This window comes from Penicillium coprophilum (assembly GCF_028826855.1).
Source record: "Penicillium coprophilum strain IBT 35676 chromosome Unknown utg000005l_segment0_segment0, whole genome shotgun sequence".
In the NCBI taxonomy this organism is placed as follows: domain Eukaryota; kingdom Fungi; phylum Ascomycota; class Eurotiomycetes; order Eurotiales; family Aspergillaceae; genus Penicillium; species Penicillium coprophilum.
This window is the reverse complement of record NW_026622724.1, coordinates 1,129,256-1,147,342: the sequence shown is the minus strand read 5'-3', so window position 1 is coordinate 1,147,342 and position 18,087 is coordinate 1,129,256. Positions and strand designations below refer to the sequence as shown.

The 18,087-nt window shown below is 47.3% G+C and overlaps 7 protein-coding genes across 7 annotated transcripts; 6 read left to right on the top strand and 1 right to left on the bottom strand.

Moving 5' to 3' along the window:
* Nucleotides 1–1,100: 1,100 nt before the first annotated feature.
* On the top strand, nucleotides 1,101–3,023 carry N7500_008024 (Aminoglycoside phosphotransferase; the record flags this gene model as incomplete). Its single annotated transcript, XM_056679168.1, has 5 exons — nucleotides 1,101–1,320; nucleotides 1,379–1,551; nucleotides 1,625–1,858; nucleotides 1,918–2,140; nucleotides 2,197–3,023. 5 exons carry the CDS (start codon nucleotides 1,101–1,103, stop codon nucleotides 3,021–3,023), a joined length of 1,677 nt encoding a protein of 558 aa, XP_056529540.1.
* Nucleotides 3,024–4,063: 1,040 nt separating this feature from the next.
* Nucleotides 4,064–4,661, top strand: N7500_008023 (uncharacterized protein; the record flags this gene model as incomplete). The annotated part of the gene is made up of 2 exons (XM_056679167.1): nucleotides 4,064–4,079; nucleotides 4,195–4,661. The coding sequence occupies 2 exons, from the start codon at nucleotides 4,064–4,066 to the stop codon at nucleotides 4,659–4,661; spliced, it is 483 nt and encodes a 160-aa protein (XP_056529539.1).
* Nucleotides 4,662–5,594: 933 nt separating this feature from the next.
* Nucleotides 5,595–7,699, bottom strand: N7500_008022 (putative flavin-binding monooxygenase; the record flags this gene model as incomplete). Its single annotated transcript, XM_056679166.1, has 5 exons — nucleotides 5,595–5,729; nucleotides 5,789–6,242; nucleotides 6,316–6,851; nucleotides 6,919–7,025; nucleotides 7,084–7,699. The coding sequence occupies 5 exons, from the start codon at nucleotides 7,697–7,699 to the stop codon at nucleotides 5,595–5,597; spliced, it is 1,848 nt and encodes a 615-aa protein (XP_056529538.1).
* A 1,062-nt stretch (nucleotides 7,700–8,761) lies between these two features.
* N7500_008021 (uncharacterized protein) lies at nucleotides 8,762–10,100 on the top strand (the record flags this gene model as incomplete). Its single annotated transcript, XM_056679165.1, has 3 exons — nucleotides 8,762–8,919; nucleotides 8,974–9,523; nucleotides 9,651–10,100. 3 exons carry the CDS (start codon nucleotides 8,762–8,764, stop codon nucleotides 10,098–10,100), a joined length of 1,158 nt encoding a protein of 385 aa, XP_056529537.1.
* A 935-nt stretch (nucleotides 10,101–11,035) lies between these two features.
* On the top strand, nucleotides 11,036–11,345 carry N7500_008020 (uncharacterized protein; the record flags this gene model as incomplete). The annotated part of the gene is made up of 2 exons (XM_056679164.1): nucleotides 11,036–11,169; nucleotides 11,225–11,345. 2 exons carry the CDS (start codon nucleotides 11,036–11,038, stop codon nucleotides 11,343–11,345), a joined length of 255 nt encoding a protein of 84 aa, XP_056529536.1.
* A 1,551-nt stretch (nucleotides 11,346–12,896) lies between these two features.
* Nucleotides 12,897–14,168, top strand: N7500_008019 (uncharacterized protein; the record flags this gene model as incomplete). The annotated part of the gene is made up of 1 exon (XM_056679163.1): nucleotides 12,897–14,168. One exon carries the CDS (start codon nucleotides 12,897–12,899, stop codon nucleotides 14,166–14,168), a length of 1,272 nt encoding a protein of 423 aa, XP_056529535.1.
* Nucleotides 14,169–15,182: 1,014 nt separating this feature from the next.
* Nucleotides 15,183–17,593, top strand: N7500_008018 (uncharacterized protein; the record flags this gene model as incomplete). The annotated part of the gene is made up of 3 exons (XM_056679162.1): nucleotides 15,183–15,295; nucleotides 15,360–15,887; nucleotides 15,946–17,593. The coding sequence occupies 3 exons, from the start codon at nucleotides 15,183–15,185 to the stop codon at nucleotides 17,591–17,593; spliced, it is 2,289 nt and encodes a 762-aa protein (XP_056529534.1).
* Between the last annotated feature and the right edge of the window lie 494 nt (nucleotides 17,594–18,087).

Below are 18,087 nucleotides of genomic sequence, written 5' to 3'. Positions count from 1 at the left end.
TTGAACACTTATCTCAACCTCACACTGTACGTACATTACGTCCAGTCATGTGTGATTTAATGTGTAGACGATATAGTGGACGTGGCGGCTGCGGCCACACACATTCCTACGATTTCCAGCGCTGCCAGACTGCCTTTCAACGTCCTGACCGCGCTGTTTGCCTTCCACCAAGTGGTAACCTTCGAGATCTTCCGCGAGTAATTGATATCCAAGACGATGTTTTGGAGGGCCTTTGTCCATACTGCAAAGGAGAAACACCCCCAAAGCTCTCAAGGCTCCGCACATGCGCAAATTTTGTGTATGTCTTTTTCTTGAGCTTACATCGCTTCATAGCTGATAATATTACATAGGATTGCCGAGGTAGGGAAAGGATATATTTTGCGATGTCAGTGGTTGAGGCACTATCATGGTTGTTTTTTTTCAAGTCTTTATTAATGGAAGGTGGAACGGTTAGAATACAATGGTTACAATTTTCCAACTAAACCCCTTGAACAGGCTATAGTAGGGGCCCTATGGGCACCCACGAATGGGCTGTGGGTCGGGTTGAGCTTTTGCGGTCGAGCCCGTAGCCCACTGCTGGTTGGGTGATGAGCCTAGGGTCCGGGCCCATTTGTGGGCTTTGCGGAGCGCTACTCAACAGAAATTTCGGTTAAAAAATATAAATAAAACCATGAATTCTTTTAGGTATGCAATGCCTTAGACCTTATATATACCCATATGTTAGAGCAGAATGATACAATATGATAAACCTAGGATTTCAAAACCATGCCGCAGTATCGCGCAGAAACAAGGGGCGTGACAACTGAGCACGGATCGTCGTCCCCTACTGGCCTAGAATCTGACCCTTCAAATCGCTTGGGAGCACATTCCTAAGCCCCATCATTGACTCTTCAACTCGGTTATGAGTTCGAAATAGCGTGAGAATTATTTTCCCCCGCAGATTTCCAAAGGTCGTCGGAAGCGCATCAGACGCCGCAAAAAGTGCGGTGGTCTGCCACGTCAAACCAACCAACCTTGAAACAACAGAGAGCAGTACCTAAACTACAATACAGAGTATAGAAGCTGACGCACTGATCCAGACATACCATTTCTCATTGAGAATGGCTCCACTAGTGAGGTATCAGACAACTACCCAGCTCATTGAATCCGCCCGCCTCACACCCACCGAGCACTCAATTTGGAGAGCTTTTTTGGATGAGGCCGTCGATCCGGAGTATGCTGCTTGCTATATCTGGGAAAGAATTCATGATCGCGCCGCCTGTTCTATAGAGCAGACCCTGGATGAGTTAAAAATTGACTGGAAGCGACTGGTTACGAAGTGTTGGTCGAACCTGAGCATCCCCTGTGGCCGTCCTGTGTACGCTAACCACAAAATCAGTGGCCAAAAGAGACTTGGTCTCGTCTCAAGCATGCACACTGGTTGAGACTCGAGATAACTCTCATTGTTTTATGCTGGACCAAAAGCCATCGGACCCTAACGTATCCGTTCGGTTTGATCATGCTTGGGTCATTCCACCGAGCCTTTTCAATGACAGTGACATGGACCCGCGGGTAAGTGTTAATTGGAAATCCTCAAAAAGATCCCCATATATAGAAATCTCATTAAACTGGCAAACTCTGACAGGGTTCTCTCTATCCTCTCCTGCGGGCATTTCTGACACCAACGAAAGCATCCGAGCTTCAAGCAATTTTGCAGACTGACACACCGGAATATAAACTGAAGAATCTATTCTTACTATCTCCTAGTGTGCATTCGGCTTTTCGGAATGGAAGAATCCGAATCTTTCCAGCAACTAACACTCCCGACCAGTGGAATGATGAAACCGAGGCCAGAATCAAGACCGCTGGTGAAGTTTGTGTTAGTATTTATTGGAATATTACATATATCTGCAGTACCTTTGACTGACTGGATCTCAGTATTTTGTGCACAGACTCTCACCGGAGCCTTGTGGTGGGTTGTTCCTTAGCGACGGTAGCCACTGGAACTCAACAATGCAAATGTTCATCATGGAGAGCCAAGACACCAATCAGCATCTTCCAGATCCATTCTTGTTACGAACTCATTACCGCATTGCAGCTTCTATGCATCTATTCTATGTCGAAGAACGAATTGCTGAGGGATGGCCTTCACCCCCGTTGTGTATGGTACAAATGACCCTGTTGCTTAGAACTCCGATACTAATTTGCTTGGAATAGTCCGGTTCAATCAAGTGACCCAGAAAATTCTACGCTCAGTCTGGCGTCTCGTGCCTCACTTTCTACGTGTTCAGTGTTACGGCGTGCTCCTAAATCTAGGCAGTCATCTGTATCCGCGGTCTTTCACCGGCCTCGTGCATCAGTTACCGTTCGGACTGTATGCAAAAGAGTGCACTCGCACTCCGAATGAAGGAGAGACACTCAGGCTCATGGAAAGGTATACTTCGATTCCCGCACCCCTTTGGGTAGATGATTACCAAGGTCTACACCGCGTTCTTATCATGACGAGCGTGCCTGGGCAGACTCTTGATGTTGTTTTCCACCGGCTCTCATACTCGGAGCGCAAGCAACTGTCGAAAGATTTGAAGAATGTCTTATCGCAACTACGTTCTATCCCAAACCAGACCCCGTACCGCTTCGGCGATAGTCATGGCGGCCCGTTGTTTGATTATCGTTTCCCGTCTGGCGTATGTGGACCATTTCATCAAATTTCTGACTTTAATTCCTTCCTTGTCCACAAATACGTCCTCAGCGAGACAAGGGAAAAAGTCGCGGCCGTTCATGCCCGTTCGTACCGGTCTGTGTTCACCCATGCAGACCTCCATCCCAAGAATATTATTATCAATCGTGGGCGCCTGTCTGGAATTGTGGATTGGGAATGCGCCGGCTTCTATCCTGAGTATTGGGAGTTTACAAAGCTCTTTTACGGTCTACAGCCATCCCCGGAAATACAAGCTGTCATTCATGATGCATTCACAGGAGATACATATGAGGAAGAGTTAGCAGCTGAGAGGCTACTGTGGTATGCCACACCGTTTGGAGTATGATGAATCGTTGGAGTTGATGCGCATCAGTATCTGCATATACCATCCCGTTGAAATTGTAGAATCAAAGTTGCAATATCAATATATCATTCGGCCCCGTCCGAGTTTTCCTGCTACGTTTCCATTCGGAGTCTTGCAGTCTTCGGCGCGTGGTCTTTGGCTATACACGGAGATGGAGAAAATATCGATGGAAGCCATACATAGGTTTTGAGCGCCTCAGCAAACTCATCCTACAAGCAAGGATACACTTTCATCTTGCCCTCTCTGCAGAAGAACGCCCTCGAGATACTTGTTTACAATTGAGGCATAAACATCCGATACCACTAGTCAAACTCTTGTCTTCCAATATGTAGTTGAATAGACGGTCAAATTTATGTGATAAAGCAACACAGAGATCGCCGCACCCCGCCCGGTTTTCGAGCGTATGGGACTTTGTCGCCCGTCCTGTAGGGCTGGCCGGCGCTTGGCAACCAAGCCAGACCTAAGCCCTAACAAAAAATAGATTTGACAGAGGTGGGCGAAACCAAGTATCTCAGAATTTATGATGAGAATAGCTCTACCTACTGGCACGGAATATTTTTTTCAATGGTAAAGAAAGTCGTCCCACCCATAAGTAAAGAGGCACAAAGTGGCTTTGCTGCCTGGGTGCATCCGAATCTCATGATGCCCCTGACTTAGATTAAGCGCTACCATATGTCTATGGTCTGAGAAAAGGCCCAATGCCGCCTTAACTTCAGAACTGGCCATAGATGAACTATTTTCATGCGTAGATATACTAGAAGGGCTTGCCAGTCGCAGTGATGTGTCAATGCCATGTATGCCATTTGAGCTTCTGGGTACGTTTCATGGCTGTCACTTGTGCAACTAGTCAATCCTCCTCGCTCTAGCTGTTTTACGCTCTAGCCTAGGTCGAATGTCCGCGCATCATTCAGGCGCCAACCCTGAAAACCAACCATATGCCTTTTAAACACGATCACGTGGCGGAATTGGGCTTTGTGGCTGATTTTCCCGTCATAGCCCCCTTCGTACTCAGCCATGCCAAGATGTGGCCCCCACTGTGTAAGTCATATCTGCTGACACCCCCGACATTCCCCAGATTTTGACGAGTTTCACAACAGGAGAACACAATACCATAGCGACCTTGACATAATTAAGGTATAGCGAATTTCTATAGCACACTCATTGACTATAAATGACACTATAACTGACATCACATTAGAAAACATGGGGACTCCACAAACTCTCCCCGAGCTGCCAAGCGCAACGCAAGCCTCAACCAACTTTTGCATGTACTACATCGAAGATGGAGCCGCCGGCAGAAATCAAACGAAATCCCTGACAACATGTTGCTCGCCGAATCCCGTCAAAACCGAATCCCAAAATGCCCAGTGGTGCGAGATTCCTGATCGATTTTTCAAAAGCCTGCCTGAGCCAGGTACACTCGATCTTGAGGCGAGTCGCTGGCTACAGGGTAATTTCACTCTGTGCCAGCAAAGGGACAATCCGGATACGGGCGTCGGGACAAATTACTGTAATCTGCCCAAATACAATCCTAATCTGAATGCGGCTGCTTCATTTCAAGGGCAGCAGCAGCTATTTGCTTTATGTTTGGTCCTTTGGCTTTGGGTCTTTTGTCGTTGATGTGGGTATGGATGGAAGCTGATTCCTTGCTGTATCTATAAATGTGTGAAATAATCTGTCGTCGGCGACAAGTGAGATTGTCGGTTCATGTAAACAACATATTCGCAGAGGTCAAAGTACGTCATCAGAAATAATAGACTCCGTGTTGGTATCCATACTTTAGGCCCAAATATCCGAGGGAGCCACTGCGGACTGGCTTAGGTGGCGATGCCCCACATGGCTTGGCCATGACCGTCTTCCGAACATACCATGAACCATAAGAATGCATTTAATCTGGAGGACTCTAGTCGATATGTCCAGCTCATATTGTTCGCCTGGCTCCAGTATCTAGGGTGACTGAGTAAAATTGGGCGTATCTCCGCTCGCCTGCAGCAAGGGTGATAGTGAGGTAGAAAAAAAGCAGTGTGTGGCCAAGGTGGTTAGTTGTCGCCAGCGAGAGTGGGAAGAAGAAATTGAGTGAAATATGGAGTGGATATCCAATCAGCCTTCTTAAGAGGGGTATGAGGAAGAGGTAGAAGCTGGACCAAATTTTGATGTGAAACGCCATTTGGGATCTAATGCACCGTCGCACGGGATGCACATGTCGAAACTTGCATATATCATCGCGTCGAAACTGTGGATTGCAGTGTAAAAGTTGCAATATAAATATCTCTTTATTCCACCAATTACTTAGCCGTCACAGCTCCACCGCTGTTCCATGTACCCTAATCCCAATCACAGAATATACTGTCTCTTGGAGGTTTACTATGACGCGGATGCTTTTGAGGCTTGAGGTCTCAACTAGTGGGCAGATTGTTTCTACTTAGGTAGCATGGATGGCCGATCAGTTCAGAAACTATGTACATATATCTTGAGGACAGATGCAGAAATGACGGAATGTATCAGAATCTATATAATTGCAAAGGCATGTTCGAGCGAATTTCTACTTCTTCTTTACTGCCGCAGCCCTGATGATATTCCAGCCTCAACAGCCTTGATCTGAAGTGCCAAAAACTTGGAGTAGACACGGCACAATGCGAGATTGCCGCCGAAATACCAGAAACCCGGGTGACCACTGGGGCGCCACATCTGAAAGAAGTGATTAGCATGTGTGTCAAAAGGGATGAGAAAAGTGAATGGGAGCTTACAGCTTGAAGCTCTCCTTCTGCATCCAGATCCCAAACGTCGGAACACCGGTCCGCGACCTTGTCACCCAGGACCTTCCTGACTGTTGTGCGCATGTTATCGTATCCGGTAGCGAGGACAACAACATCCGCTGGTAGGGATTCACCGTTCGCCAAAAGCAACTCGCGATTCCCAAAGCCATGGATGCCGCCCGGGTTGTGTTTGACTTTGATCTTGCCATCGATGATAAGCTGACTGCACCCGACATCGATATAATAACCCCCGCCGCGGGTAAAGTATGCGCGGGTAATACCAGCCCCATCAATTCCGAAATCGAGTTCGAAGCCAGCACGACGAAGTCCATCAAGCGTCTCCTTTTCGGCATTGGCGATTTTCTTCGTCATATGTGCACCCAAAGCAAATTGAACAGGCCAGGGGAGGCTCTCTGAGACGACATCACATTCTTCAGTGGGTGGACTACATGGTGGAGATTAGCATAGTGTCATGGGGGATGAGGCCAAAAGAAAATTGGAGGGACTTTGAAACGAACCCGCCATCTTCATGCAGTCCATTATGCATCATAAAGACACCCTTCTCGGCAGTTATAACATATGTCCCACTGCGCTGCAGCATAGTAACATCTGCACCGTTTTCATAAAAGTTCTGCGCGATATCATGACCGCTGTTACCAGTTCCGACGACAACAACTTTCTTGCCACGAACATCGCTTTCCGACGCATCGCGGTGCTGGCTGCCGTGGTACAAATTGCCCTGGAAATATTCTTGTCCTGGGAATGAAGGTATCTTCGCCTCGCCTGAGTGTCCGGTGCACCATACAAGATGACGAGGCTGAACAGTGCGTTGGGACCCATCGCCGCGAGCGAGGACAACCGTCCACTGACTTGCAGCTTCATCGTAATCAGCCGAGACGACCGAGGTCTGCATCCAGATATTCAGCTCCATAATGCTGGCATATGCTTCAAACCAGTCACCAAGCTTGTCTTTTGGTGTAAACTGTGGCCAATTTTGCGGGAAGGGTAGATAGGCCATGTGTGTGTACTCAGCTGGGTCGTGCGTCACAAGTGTCTGCGTCGCGAAAAGTCAGTACATGTTTCTCCGCATGCGTATATCAAGTGCCTCCAATGTCACTCACCCGGTACCGGTTACGCCAATTATCTCCAACGCGCTCACTCTTGTCAACAATCAAGCACGACACGCCGAGGCTCTGCAAACGCGCGCCCATATTCAATCCAGCCTGGCCTGTTGACAAGTCAGCATTCCAATTGTAGAAAACTTTGTTCACGAAGCAATTACTCACCAGCCCCAACAACCAAAGTAGCGGGCTCCTCATCCAAAAACTCTTTCTGTCGGTTCCTGCGCTCGACCCATGTGCCCCCAGCCAGACCACCCGGCATCGACTCTGTCGTACCCGCAGCCCGACGCTTACCTAGGGGCTCCAGAGCTGAGCTAAGCTCTTGCAGAGCCGTATAAATAGCATAAGCCTTCCAGACTCCATCATCTGCCTGGGTCAGACGCAGCATGCCTGTTCCACTACCAATCGCAGTCTCGAAGAAGAACATGGAAGACACCCAGATCAATCCATCGACGACCTGTTCTAGTCGTGGCTGAAACTTGCCCGTATCCTGGAGTCGGAACTTGGAGAGTTGTGCCTTGGTCTGTAGCTTGGAGAGGAAGTCCTGAATCTCGGTGGCTGTGTGTACAGTGCGCATGTCCCAGTCCAGTGCCAGCATGTCGCGCCACCAGGATTCATCATGGAATAGATCTTTGATCTTCAAATTATCTGAACGGGAGAGCTGGAATTCGAGGGCTGAGAGCCATTGCTGGGCGACGTTTTGCGGGTGGGATGGTACGTCGCGTGGTGTCTTAGGCAGTTGGATGATGTGTGGGTTTCCACCAGTTAATGTTGTTGCCATGCTGAAGATTATTAATAAATTTGCTAAATTGCTCATATAAAAAGTTGGTATAGGGGTAAAGTCGATGCAGCGATGCAAACCTATGGTTTCTGCTTCAGTTGTGGATCCTTGTTCGCAGTTTCTATATCTTTTATATTCCCCTCAGTTTCCATTTTCCCGGATAACCCTGCCATGGGCAACTAAGCCGAGCTCCACGGCGTGTCTTCACGCGAGGGGCAGTTAGGGGACGTGGGGTAGGCAGAAGGCAAATATCCACGTGGAGTCACCGGGCGTCATTCACCCCGGCCTCTTCCCCGAGATCCTAGGGAAGATCGGAACAATGCCCCCCCGAGCTGATCGCTGAGGCAAGTTGGCCGAGCGGATCAGGCCCAACGGGAGAATCCGACGATCCATTACAGGAAGAGTGACAGATTCCATGTTTGCAGGTTCATTAATTTACTTGTGGGATGCTCACACACGCCTCGCCGTGTCGTGTCTAGAAGATGCAGTTATAGACAATTGACAGACCGAGCTAGCGCTTGGTAAAGCGTACAAAGCCCAACCAAACAAAACAAATATTCCAATGAACGTGACTTTTTACTTGTTATATATATAGAGCCAGTTTCTCGCCATTATCTTGGGGTGATATTTTGTTAGTATAACTTGTATATCATTAATAAGTAGTTAAGTTTATTAATCACGTCTGAAAACGCGACAAAGTACGCTATCTCGAAAAGTCATAAATTGAAGAGGTCTACAGTCATATTTCATAAGTATTTGCACCTCAGTACTTCCTAATGCTTTTCATATACTCTCTTCTATCGTAGCCTGCATGCTGGAGCTTCTACCATACATATATATAAGCGTGTATGTAAGCCTTCCACCTACTACTTATCACTTAACGCGTTCAATAAAGTATTAACAAGCAGAAAGGAAGGTGGCCTGAAAATTTTGGTAGTACTGGGGTGCAAATACTCATGAAACGCCACTGTACTAAGAAAATAGTAGTATTCCTGTCTAGATATAAAATATGTCTGATATTGGAGGGTATATTAACCTGTTTTCAACTACCACTAGATAGTCATGGGTATTTTCAGTCTTCTAATCGGTTTTTTTGCTCTCGGACTGAGTGCACCTACTCTCACTCCAATCATAGGCTCTACTGTACCCGTGCTTGCAGGAGGAGCCTCAAGTATGCTTGCCACCGGAGTTAGTGGAGCCATGCTGAGTATTAGTCCGAAGTGAGTCCTCCTATCCCCGTGCGACTCTAGACGAAATTAATCTTCAAAATATAGACCTATCACTGTTACGATTACTAATGTCTATACACACAGAGACTCGACTTTTACCACAGCGTCTGACCTTGGCTTTTTTATGTCAAATATGGTGGTTCAAATCGCAAAATCATTCACCGAGAGCAATAACGAGCTGATGCCCGGTCATGGCTTCGGAACTGGTGATATCCGTGATATACTGAAGGGTGGAGCGTGGCTTGACTATACGGGATTAGACAAGAACAAAGCTGTTGATGTATTTCTTGCGCTCCTAGAGTCGATGATGATCAACGCTCTATGGCGTTCGCAGCGTGTGTTCATTATCGGTGGTGGCGACTGCCATGACGGCCAGGATGTCGGCCGTGGTACCAACGACGGCGATAATGTTTTCTGTGATGACGAAAATCGTGCTTGGTACCTATACTACTGGCAGCGGGATCCAATGGCGATGGGCAAGAATAGCAGATGGATTTCTCGGCCCTGGGGATCCGATCGTATGGGCAAATCCCCGATACTCAAGGCGGACGGCGCCGACGACAAAGAGAAATTCTGGCCTGAAATTGAACCAACGGTATGTGACACCCACATATACTCCGCCAAATGCTGAACCCCTTTGGAATTGCTCGGAAAACAATCAGTGGCAGACGGGAAGAGCCGAATATATAGCATATATCGTATACTAACATTCTACCCCCTAGGGCGTCATTAAATCCTCCCTCAAGTCCTTTAGGGCCGCTGGCTACAACTACGATGCGTCGACCTTGAGCAAACGCATGGGCGAGGTATTCGTTTCCGGCCCTAATACCTATACGGATGGTCTCAGCATGGAAGGCCTCTGGACCATCCCTGTGTGTGATATCAGCAAGACTGTCAACAATCCCGACTACATATATTCTATGAAGGGGGATATCCTCCACCCGTACGGGTACAACGAACTTCCACACTGGTGTGGACCAATTTGTGGAATGGACAAGAACACGACGATAGAATTCTACAAAGCGGCCAACTTCAAAGATGATTTTGCTACCCCATTCCTGCAGGATTGTTCGATCTACAGAGGAGATACACCACAAACCGGTAATGCGTGGGTCTGGACTACGAACGAAGAATATATCTATCCGCGTCAGATTGGAGATGACCAAATCTGATAAGCCTGACTGAGTGGAGAAATGAATCTTTGGTTCATTGTTGGTGAGGAACAAATATCGTTCAGCCTGGATCTGGGGCCCGATCGACCACGTTTAATCTTCCTGCACTTTCCTCGACGAAGCTTTTACCCTGTTCTTTGCATTTAGTCCAAAATATAAGTGCACTACTTGAATTTTGAATCAATATCTCAATGCATTGCTCTTATTACCACCCTTCCCATAGCACATCAGAATGTTCGGACTGAGTGGGCTTACAACATACCCGAGAATGCCGATGGTATACACTCGATTAGTGATTGCCTGCACGATCCAACTAAGACCCACCAAATAAAAGAAGTAGATGGGCGGGCTAGAGTGTATAGCTTCTGGTTATATCTGCTGGTTCGAGCTGCTTGTGTTGTAGGTAAGTTGTCTATTGTATTGGGCGAGATTTTCATCCCCAAACTTACCGAGACTAGATTCAGAGCACTCCAAATTTTGAACTAGCGTGTCGGTCCAGCTGATTCAAATTTTCTTTCTGTTATTTGAAGGTTGAGGTCCCTACATGAGAGGGCGTCTTTCTGCACATGTTGCGAATCTGCTTGATCATTAGTTCAACGGGTTTCTTGTATCGTAGGTTCAAATATTGATATTGACCATGGGAATCCCCGACCACCTAGAGGGGCCAGGCACGGAATGGTGGCTTTACCCACCACGTCTAATTTAAAGCAGATCGCATTAAACTGGTGATCTCTGTTCATGAACTCAGGTGGCGATCCCGGGGTTTCCGTGGAGTGACGTCAAGGACCACAAAAAGACGACATATAAATAGCCACAAACGACATCGGGAATTTTCGTTGTATGCATTGCCTTCTGTATAAAAGTGAGCAGGAACAAATCCCTACAAGTTATAGAAAGTTGAACTCGGGATAGAATCCTTCCAACATTGCAAAATCATGAATGAGCTTGGTAAGGACCAGAAGAAAGAGACACCTTCGAGTCCTCTCCCGAAAGATCTTCAAGATCTTGTGGACAAGCAAGAAGAAGATAGAGAAATCCGCGCAGATTACGAAAATTCATGGACTGAAACGTGAGTAAAGACATTTTCAATTTTGGTATCGGTGGATATCTGACAAGTACACCAGATCTTCGGACCAAGACTTGTCCAAACGGCTGGATAATGCTTCCACCGAATCTGAGAACATATTAGAAAAGACAAAAGATCAGCTATTGGGTAAAGGGACGGAGAAGGAGAAACAATCTTGATATTTGCTGAGGCAGAATCGTCGACGGCCCGTGTCTGGAATAGGGACTATTTCTTACGGCCACAGCCTCTATAATCATATCTCGAAAGATAGATAGGTTCTTTTTTTCTTTATTTCATCAGCCCGTGAGATGTAAAAAACTTTCATAGTTCGTCTTACGATACGTATATGAATGCTTGAGATAAAGTCCACTATCTTGGTCCTGGCGGTGCATGTCAGACCAGGATCTGGCCAGCACCCTCCTCTCCTCTAAACTAACCAGTCCTCGTGTGTTCTTAACCTCGGCGATAAGCACAGCAACCTTAAATATACAGGCTTTAATGTCCGAGATTGTGGAAGCCTGAGCACAGTAGGTTGGCAGATACCAAACACTCCCCACTTTTACCTCTGAGCGGTTAGAATTCACCGTGCTGTATGACACTTTAATACCGACCGATGGCGCTACTCGTGTCACTTGATATGAAGTCACTGATTGCGACACGTGAAAAAAGAAGAAAAAGGCCCATTTCCAATTTGGAACTGAGGAGCGTCACCCCCGCACACGGGGACGACATACCTAGTATATCAATCAGCCCGTATCCTCCCCTGCATTTGGAACTAACCCGTCTAACGAGATAAGCCCGCTCCCAACTGAGCAGTGAGGCACACTCTTGCGGTCCGCCTGCAGAAGCAGTAGTGTGATATACATATCACTACCTGGACTCCTTATCGCGCCTGGCTCGGATGCCAAATATATCAAAATAGACCCACCTTTCGATGTTGAACACTCCAATGTCGGCCCAAACCCTAGTCTAGATGGCAGGCCCATTCACAAACCACATCTTGAAGTTAGACACTTGAATGGGGCTAAGACTTCCCGAAAGTTCTGTAGATCCATGCTTGTGGTAAAAAATAAAGAGTAGACCTGCACCAGAATATTATTCTGAATTACTCACCTCTCCCCAAAACGGACCTTCTAGTAGCCTTGGAGACAATACGCATTGCATCCGACGCCAATCTTCATGCATGCAGCACAAATCATTTTGACTATTGATAGAGCCAGTCAACGGCTTCAGTATAGCACCGAACGTTGGCGTGCCTCTAGTGGTCTATTTATGAGATTGTTGAGTAAGGTGTGGATTTGTCCTGCTTTGAGTCTAGCGTGGTGGCATCTTATCATGAATTAAATATCATCAGCGATGTACAAAGTGGCATAGAGATTAAGGTCGCATGCGATTAATCTATTTTGTGTCCCAGTTGTATGGACCTTGATGAGTCACATTACACTCTATATATCGCGTTCACATGATAGCAAAAACATCGGTTTTGTTCCACCTCACCCTTTCCCCACTGCTTTTCCCATCTTTTCACCCCTCAGCCTGAAAATGGAAGGTCCGAACTTAGGTTCAAAATACATTTGCAAGAGTGGGAGCTCTTTGGGAAGTCACAGTACTATCTATGCAGGCTTGGTGGTTGATACCGTGCTCGATTCAGCGATTTTAAAGGCGAAACTCGCCGAGTTGATTCAATTATGGCCTATACTTGGCGGTGAATTGATCAAAGATGTGAGTCCATGTCACCACTACTATGGCCTACTTATACCTTCTTCCAGACACAACCTTGGTCCTTCAGCTGTGGCTCGACTGTCGATTACGCCAGTAGGGCTATTGACCAATTACTCACTGCCTATCTTCCAATTTACCACGAACAAGGTACCACAGAACCAAACATCATGAAGATGCCGGAAGTATCCGAAGTTGACGATAAATTCATATTCAATGTTTCTTCCAATCTCGCAACCAGCTTCCGCCTTCGTGTTACTCTCCTACAAGATGCCACTTTACTCGCTTTTGGTATTTCGCACCACATCTGTGATGGCAATGATTGCTGGGAAGTAGTCAAAGCATTCTGCGATCTACTGTCCAACAAGCCAATTCCTTTGTTTGCTCTTCCACCTGATGTTGGGGATGTCCGAATGTCTGATTTGATGAAAGTTAAACATGAGAGCACCAAAGCGGAATCAAACTTCCACTACCAGATGCATGCTCAGAACTATGACAGTGGGATATTCAAGCTGGTAATAACTATGTGGCATGTGCTGCTGGCGATCCTTGCCGTTAAGCTCGGATTCCGCGAAGAACTTAAAACCAAGTTCATCCACATTTCAGGTACATGGGTCGACGAACTACGGGTCAAAGCGCAGGCAGAGCTGAAAGGTTGCTCTCCCGAAATTCAACTCACACGAAATGATGTTATCGCTGCGTGGTACCTGAAATGCGTCTATTCCTCTCAACCTGTAGCCACATCCCACCACCCAGTGGATTATTTTGGTATTATCAACTTTCGTCGCTTTATTGAGCCCCCAAAGGCTGGAACATACTACATTCGCTGTAGTGTTTTAGCACTTCGATGCGATTTCTCTATCTGGCAACTGAAAGAAGACTCGGTTGCTGACATTGCAAGGCACATACGCCTCAAAACACTGCAATTTACGTCCACCGAGTCGATCCGACAAAGCCTTCAATTCTCAGAAGATCATTTATCGAAGCCAATCTCATTAGCGCTGCGTGGCACTGGAAAACTAGGGTTTGCTGTTGTGTCCCATTGGACAACGTTCGATTATACAGGCCTTGATCTTTCTGGCGCCAGTCTCAGCGAAAAGAAACCCTCGGTCGTATTTGTCAATCCTATGATTGTGCACAAATTGAATTTCACGTTAGTACCTGTGGCTGTTGTAGCGAAGGATGGGTCCGGAGGCTACTGGATTCGGGCTACGAATACGTCGACAGGCTGGGACCAGTTCAACCGATCTAACGACATGGAAACACTATTCCCTAAATCGTGATCGAAGTTTCCCTTGTTGAATCGAATTCGCAAATCAAAGTTTGACCAATATGGTATGCTCGGGGATTCACTTGTCTCCAATATGGAAATTGTAGTCGTGAAGTCTGTTTATGTCGGAGGTCAACACATTAACCAACTGTACGTCGGTCGTTTTCCCTTTCTATTCTATGATTTTTGTCCTCTTCGGGTCGCTTTCAAGAGTCGTAGTATACTTCGGACTTTCTCGTCTCGGTACATGAGCGTAGGTCAAAGATCTGCCTTCATGGCAATCGACATAGTCCCGCCATTGGGCCTATAAAAACCAGTTGTGATAGAGCAGGACATATCAAAAGGCGCCCTACATGTTGTAGTAATTCAACGCCAATCCTAGACAACCCTCTAAGTACATAATAGGTATGGAACCTCTATGAAGCGTCATGGGCACTTGGGGGCTCTCTTGCGAATCATGCGGAGGGGCATATCTAGACATTATAGCTCTAGCAGATGCTCTGGTGGCTTCAAACTCTCTTTTCAGTCTTCTTAAAATATATCCTTTGTTCCACCGTCGCTACTATGCGATGTTACCTTACCCAGGATAATCACCTCCCTCCACAGAGAGAATGCCTTACCGCACACCCTGTGCGTCAGTTTCAACTAAATGCACACCCTAGTCCACTTTAGGTATAGGTTCTCTTGGCCAACCATTTGTCATGATTTGTGTAATTTAATATGGTGTTTCCATAGTAAATAACACATTTATCACCTAACCTTTGGCCGTAGCTTGCAAGGTTCTACAACATACCGGACTGTGGGGGCTATCTGGGGGCGTGGGAACCAATCAGCATGAGCAATAAGAGCCCCCGACTGTTAGTGGACCTCGGGAGAGCCCCTTGCATTGCGAGCTAAGCCACATTGACAGTCAAAGATCAGCCACCTGCTTGGCCCCCACAGCCCCAAATTATGAACTCTCATTCAACAATAAAATCTACGGTATGCACTCTTCTGATTGATTATCTCTCGTTGGCTCTTGGGTAAAATGACGAGCTTGCGAGAAAGCGATACCTCTGCCTCGGCATCTCTCCATGTCTCACAGGAGCATGTGATTAACAGCGAGGAAGCTATCCCACTTGACACATTACGACTCTCCAAGTGAGTTTTGGACACGAGGATTTCAAAATTTTCCTCCCTACTGACAAGCCACTCCACTTTGCAGGCAACCCCTCATCGTGGACCAAAAAGCATACCAACTTGTCAACAATTGCGAGACCCTAGAGTATGAACCAGCGACAGACGACGACTCAAAGTGTTCTCCCTCATCTGCACTGCCACGCGCTAAGAAAAGATGGATTACTGGGTTATTACTTTGCGCATTGGGAGTGGCACTGGCGCTCCTCGCCCATGTTATCCTCACAGTCAAACTCGCCGCGACAGCTGCGTCCGGTGGACATGGATGGGGTTCCTCATCGGCGGTTATCTATGGAGGCACATGCCACAAGGCAAACAAAATCGCGACCGGCCTTCATGTTCTTTTCAATGTCATTGTTTTGACTTTGACTGCCACCAGCAGCTATTGTAATCAAGTTCTGGCAGCCCCATCGCGCGCAAGAATCGACATTGCCCATGCTCAACGGGTGTGGGTATCAATTGGATCCTCGAGTTTTACAAATGTGTGGTACGCGCCTTTATGGCGCAAGACACTATGGGTCTTAATTTTGGGGACCTCATTGCCAGTCCAGATGATGTGTGTTTCCTGCCGCGACTGTTGGAAAAGTCAAATAACTAACATCAAGTGTCCTCAGATACAACTCTTTCATATACGTATCAATCAACGCCAATGATTTTGGGATCGTTGCTGCACCAACAGACTTCGCCAGTAACTACACAGATGTGTCTGAATTCGATGTCCCTTCCAACTTCCACAAAATTGTTGGCATGAATGCGAGTAGCCTACATGGTGATCTCATGACGGGTAAGCTCGAGAAATTGGGCAAGGACGCTTGTATGCAGGCCTACAGCGGCGCTTATCAAACCGCTCGGTCGACAGTTGTTCTTTTAACCCCCTCTCTTTCCTCAGAGCTCACGGCCTGGTCATGTCAGGTTGAACTGGGCTCTGATGGCATCTCCACCACTAGTGGCGGCCAAGGGCATTGTGTGATTGACAAATATAAAGGTAAACACACAATTACGCCGCCGCCGATTAGTCAAGTCAGCTTCGAGCTTCCGATTGAGAGTTGCTTCAGTCGACCGACCACACCGTTCTGTGAGCTTGGGTGTAGTCTTCCCATTGGATTGGTGGTAATGGGCTGCATCGCGCTGAAGCTAATATGCATGCTTGTCGCTGCTCTTGAGCGCCGCTCCGAGATCTTTTTGACAGTCGGCGATGCCCTCAAGTCATTCCTGACATGCCCCGATCCTTACACGGCTAACAACTGCCTCATGGCTCGAGTCAATAAAGGACAACCAAAAGCACTACATTCCTACAATGACTACCCTTGGGTATCCATATTTTCCCGCGCTGTGCCGTTCCGCTTGGGACAGAGCCCGCCACCGCAGCCAAAAAAGATTTGCACGGTCCGCCAGAGATGGTGGGCTGCCCTACCAAGTCGACTGTTTGCTTTCCTTCTATTTTTCAAGATCGCCCTCCTTGCTATGGCTGGTCTGGCCTTGGGTTTGAATACCTCTATTTTTGGCAACACCCAAGGTGTAGATCTGAATTCGGATGGCATGTCATCCTGGGAACAGACACTTACTTCGCTATACCATACCCAGTTTTACCCACTGGGGTACCTGGGATTTATTGCTACGGTGTTGGCAGTGAATGTCCCTCAGGCCGTGGTTTCAATAATTTACGCAGTATACAACAATACTCTGACTCGAATGCTTCTTGCCGCCGAATATAACGATTTCGGTGTCGAACGAAAGCCCCTTCGAGTCTCCTTTCCCACTGGACAACAACGTTCGACATACTACCTGTCTGTACCATATCGGTATAGTGTGCCATTTATCGTGTTATCTACTCTTTCTCATTGGCTTGCATCTGAGGCCTTGTCCTTCGTCCAAATTATTCCCCGAGATGCTCATGGTAATTCACACCGCAGTCGGGCTTTACACGGCGTGGGTGCGTCCTCTGTCGGCCTGCGGATTATGGTCATACCATGGATCTTAATGGTGGTGATCTTTCTCATTTTGATGTTTCGAAGGTTCAAATCGGCCGCCATGCCGATTGCAATGAACTGTAGCGCGGCTATCAGTGCTGCATGCCATCCGCCGTCAGATGACATGGATGCCGCGGAAAAACCTGTGATGTGGGGCCAGGCTGATATAGAAATTGCAAATCTTCATACATTCCTTGGGCCTGGTGTGGCGGAGATTGAGACAGAGTGTCGCCGTACTACATTCACGTCAAAAGAAATCGTTGAGCCGAGTCCTAAATTCTTATACTACTAGAGTATTGGAAGGAGAGGGGTGGGGGGGGTCTAAAAGCTGCAAGCTCCTGATTTGAATGATGGCAAATTTCTGGTATCGTTCACAGTCGGTCGTCACTCCAAAGTCCATATACTGAGGGGGGAAAAACAAAGTCCATATACTGAGGGGGAAAAAACATTCAACGACCATGTTCTTCCTCATTTATTTAGTGACCTGGCTTGGGCAATCCGCCCAACGGATCTAATATATCCCCCAGGTTGATGACTGAGCACATTTTTTATCCAAATTTTATCGTGCGCAAACGGAATGGCTTCTCATCCGCCACGGTCCCTGTCCCCTGCCTCCGGCTTCACTACGTGAAGCGATTGGAGTACCAGACCTTGACCAACTAGCTATGACACGCGGGCTCTTTGAGACTGGGGCTTTCACGTGGCCAGGTCGTGGTAGTCACTGGTCGGTTTTGTCTTGGATCTCCCTCGCACTCCTGTGCTTTCCTAGCGCGATTACTCGTAATT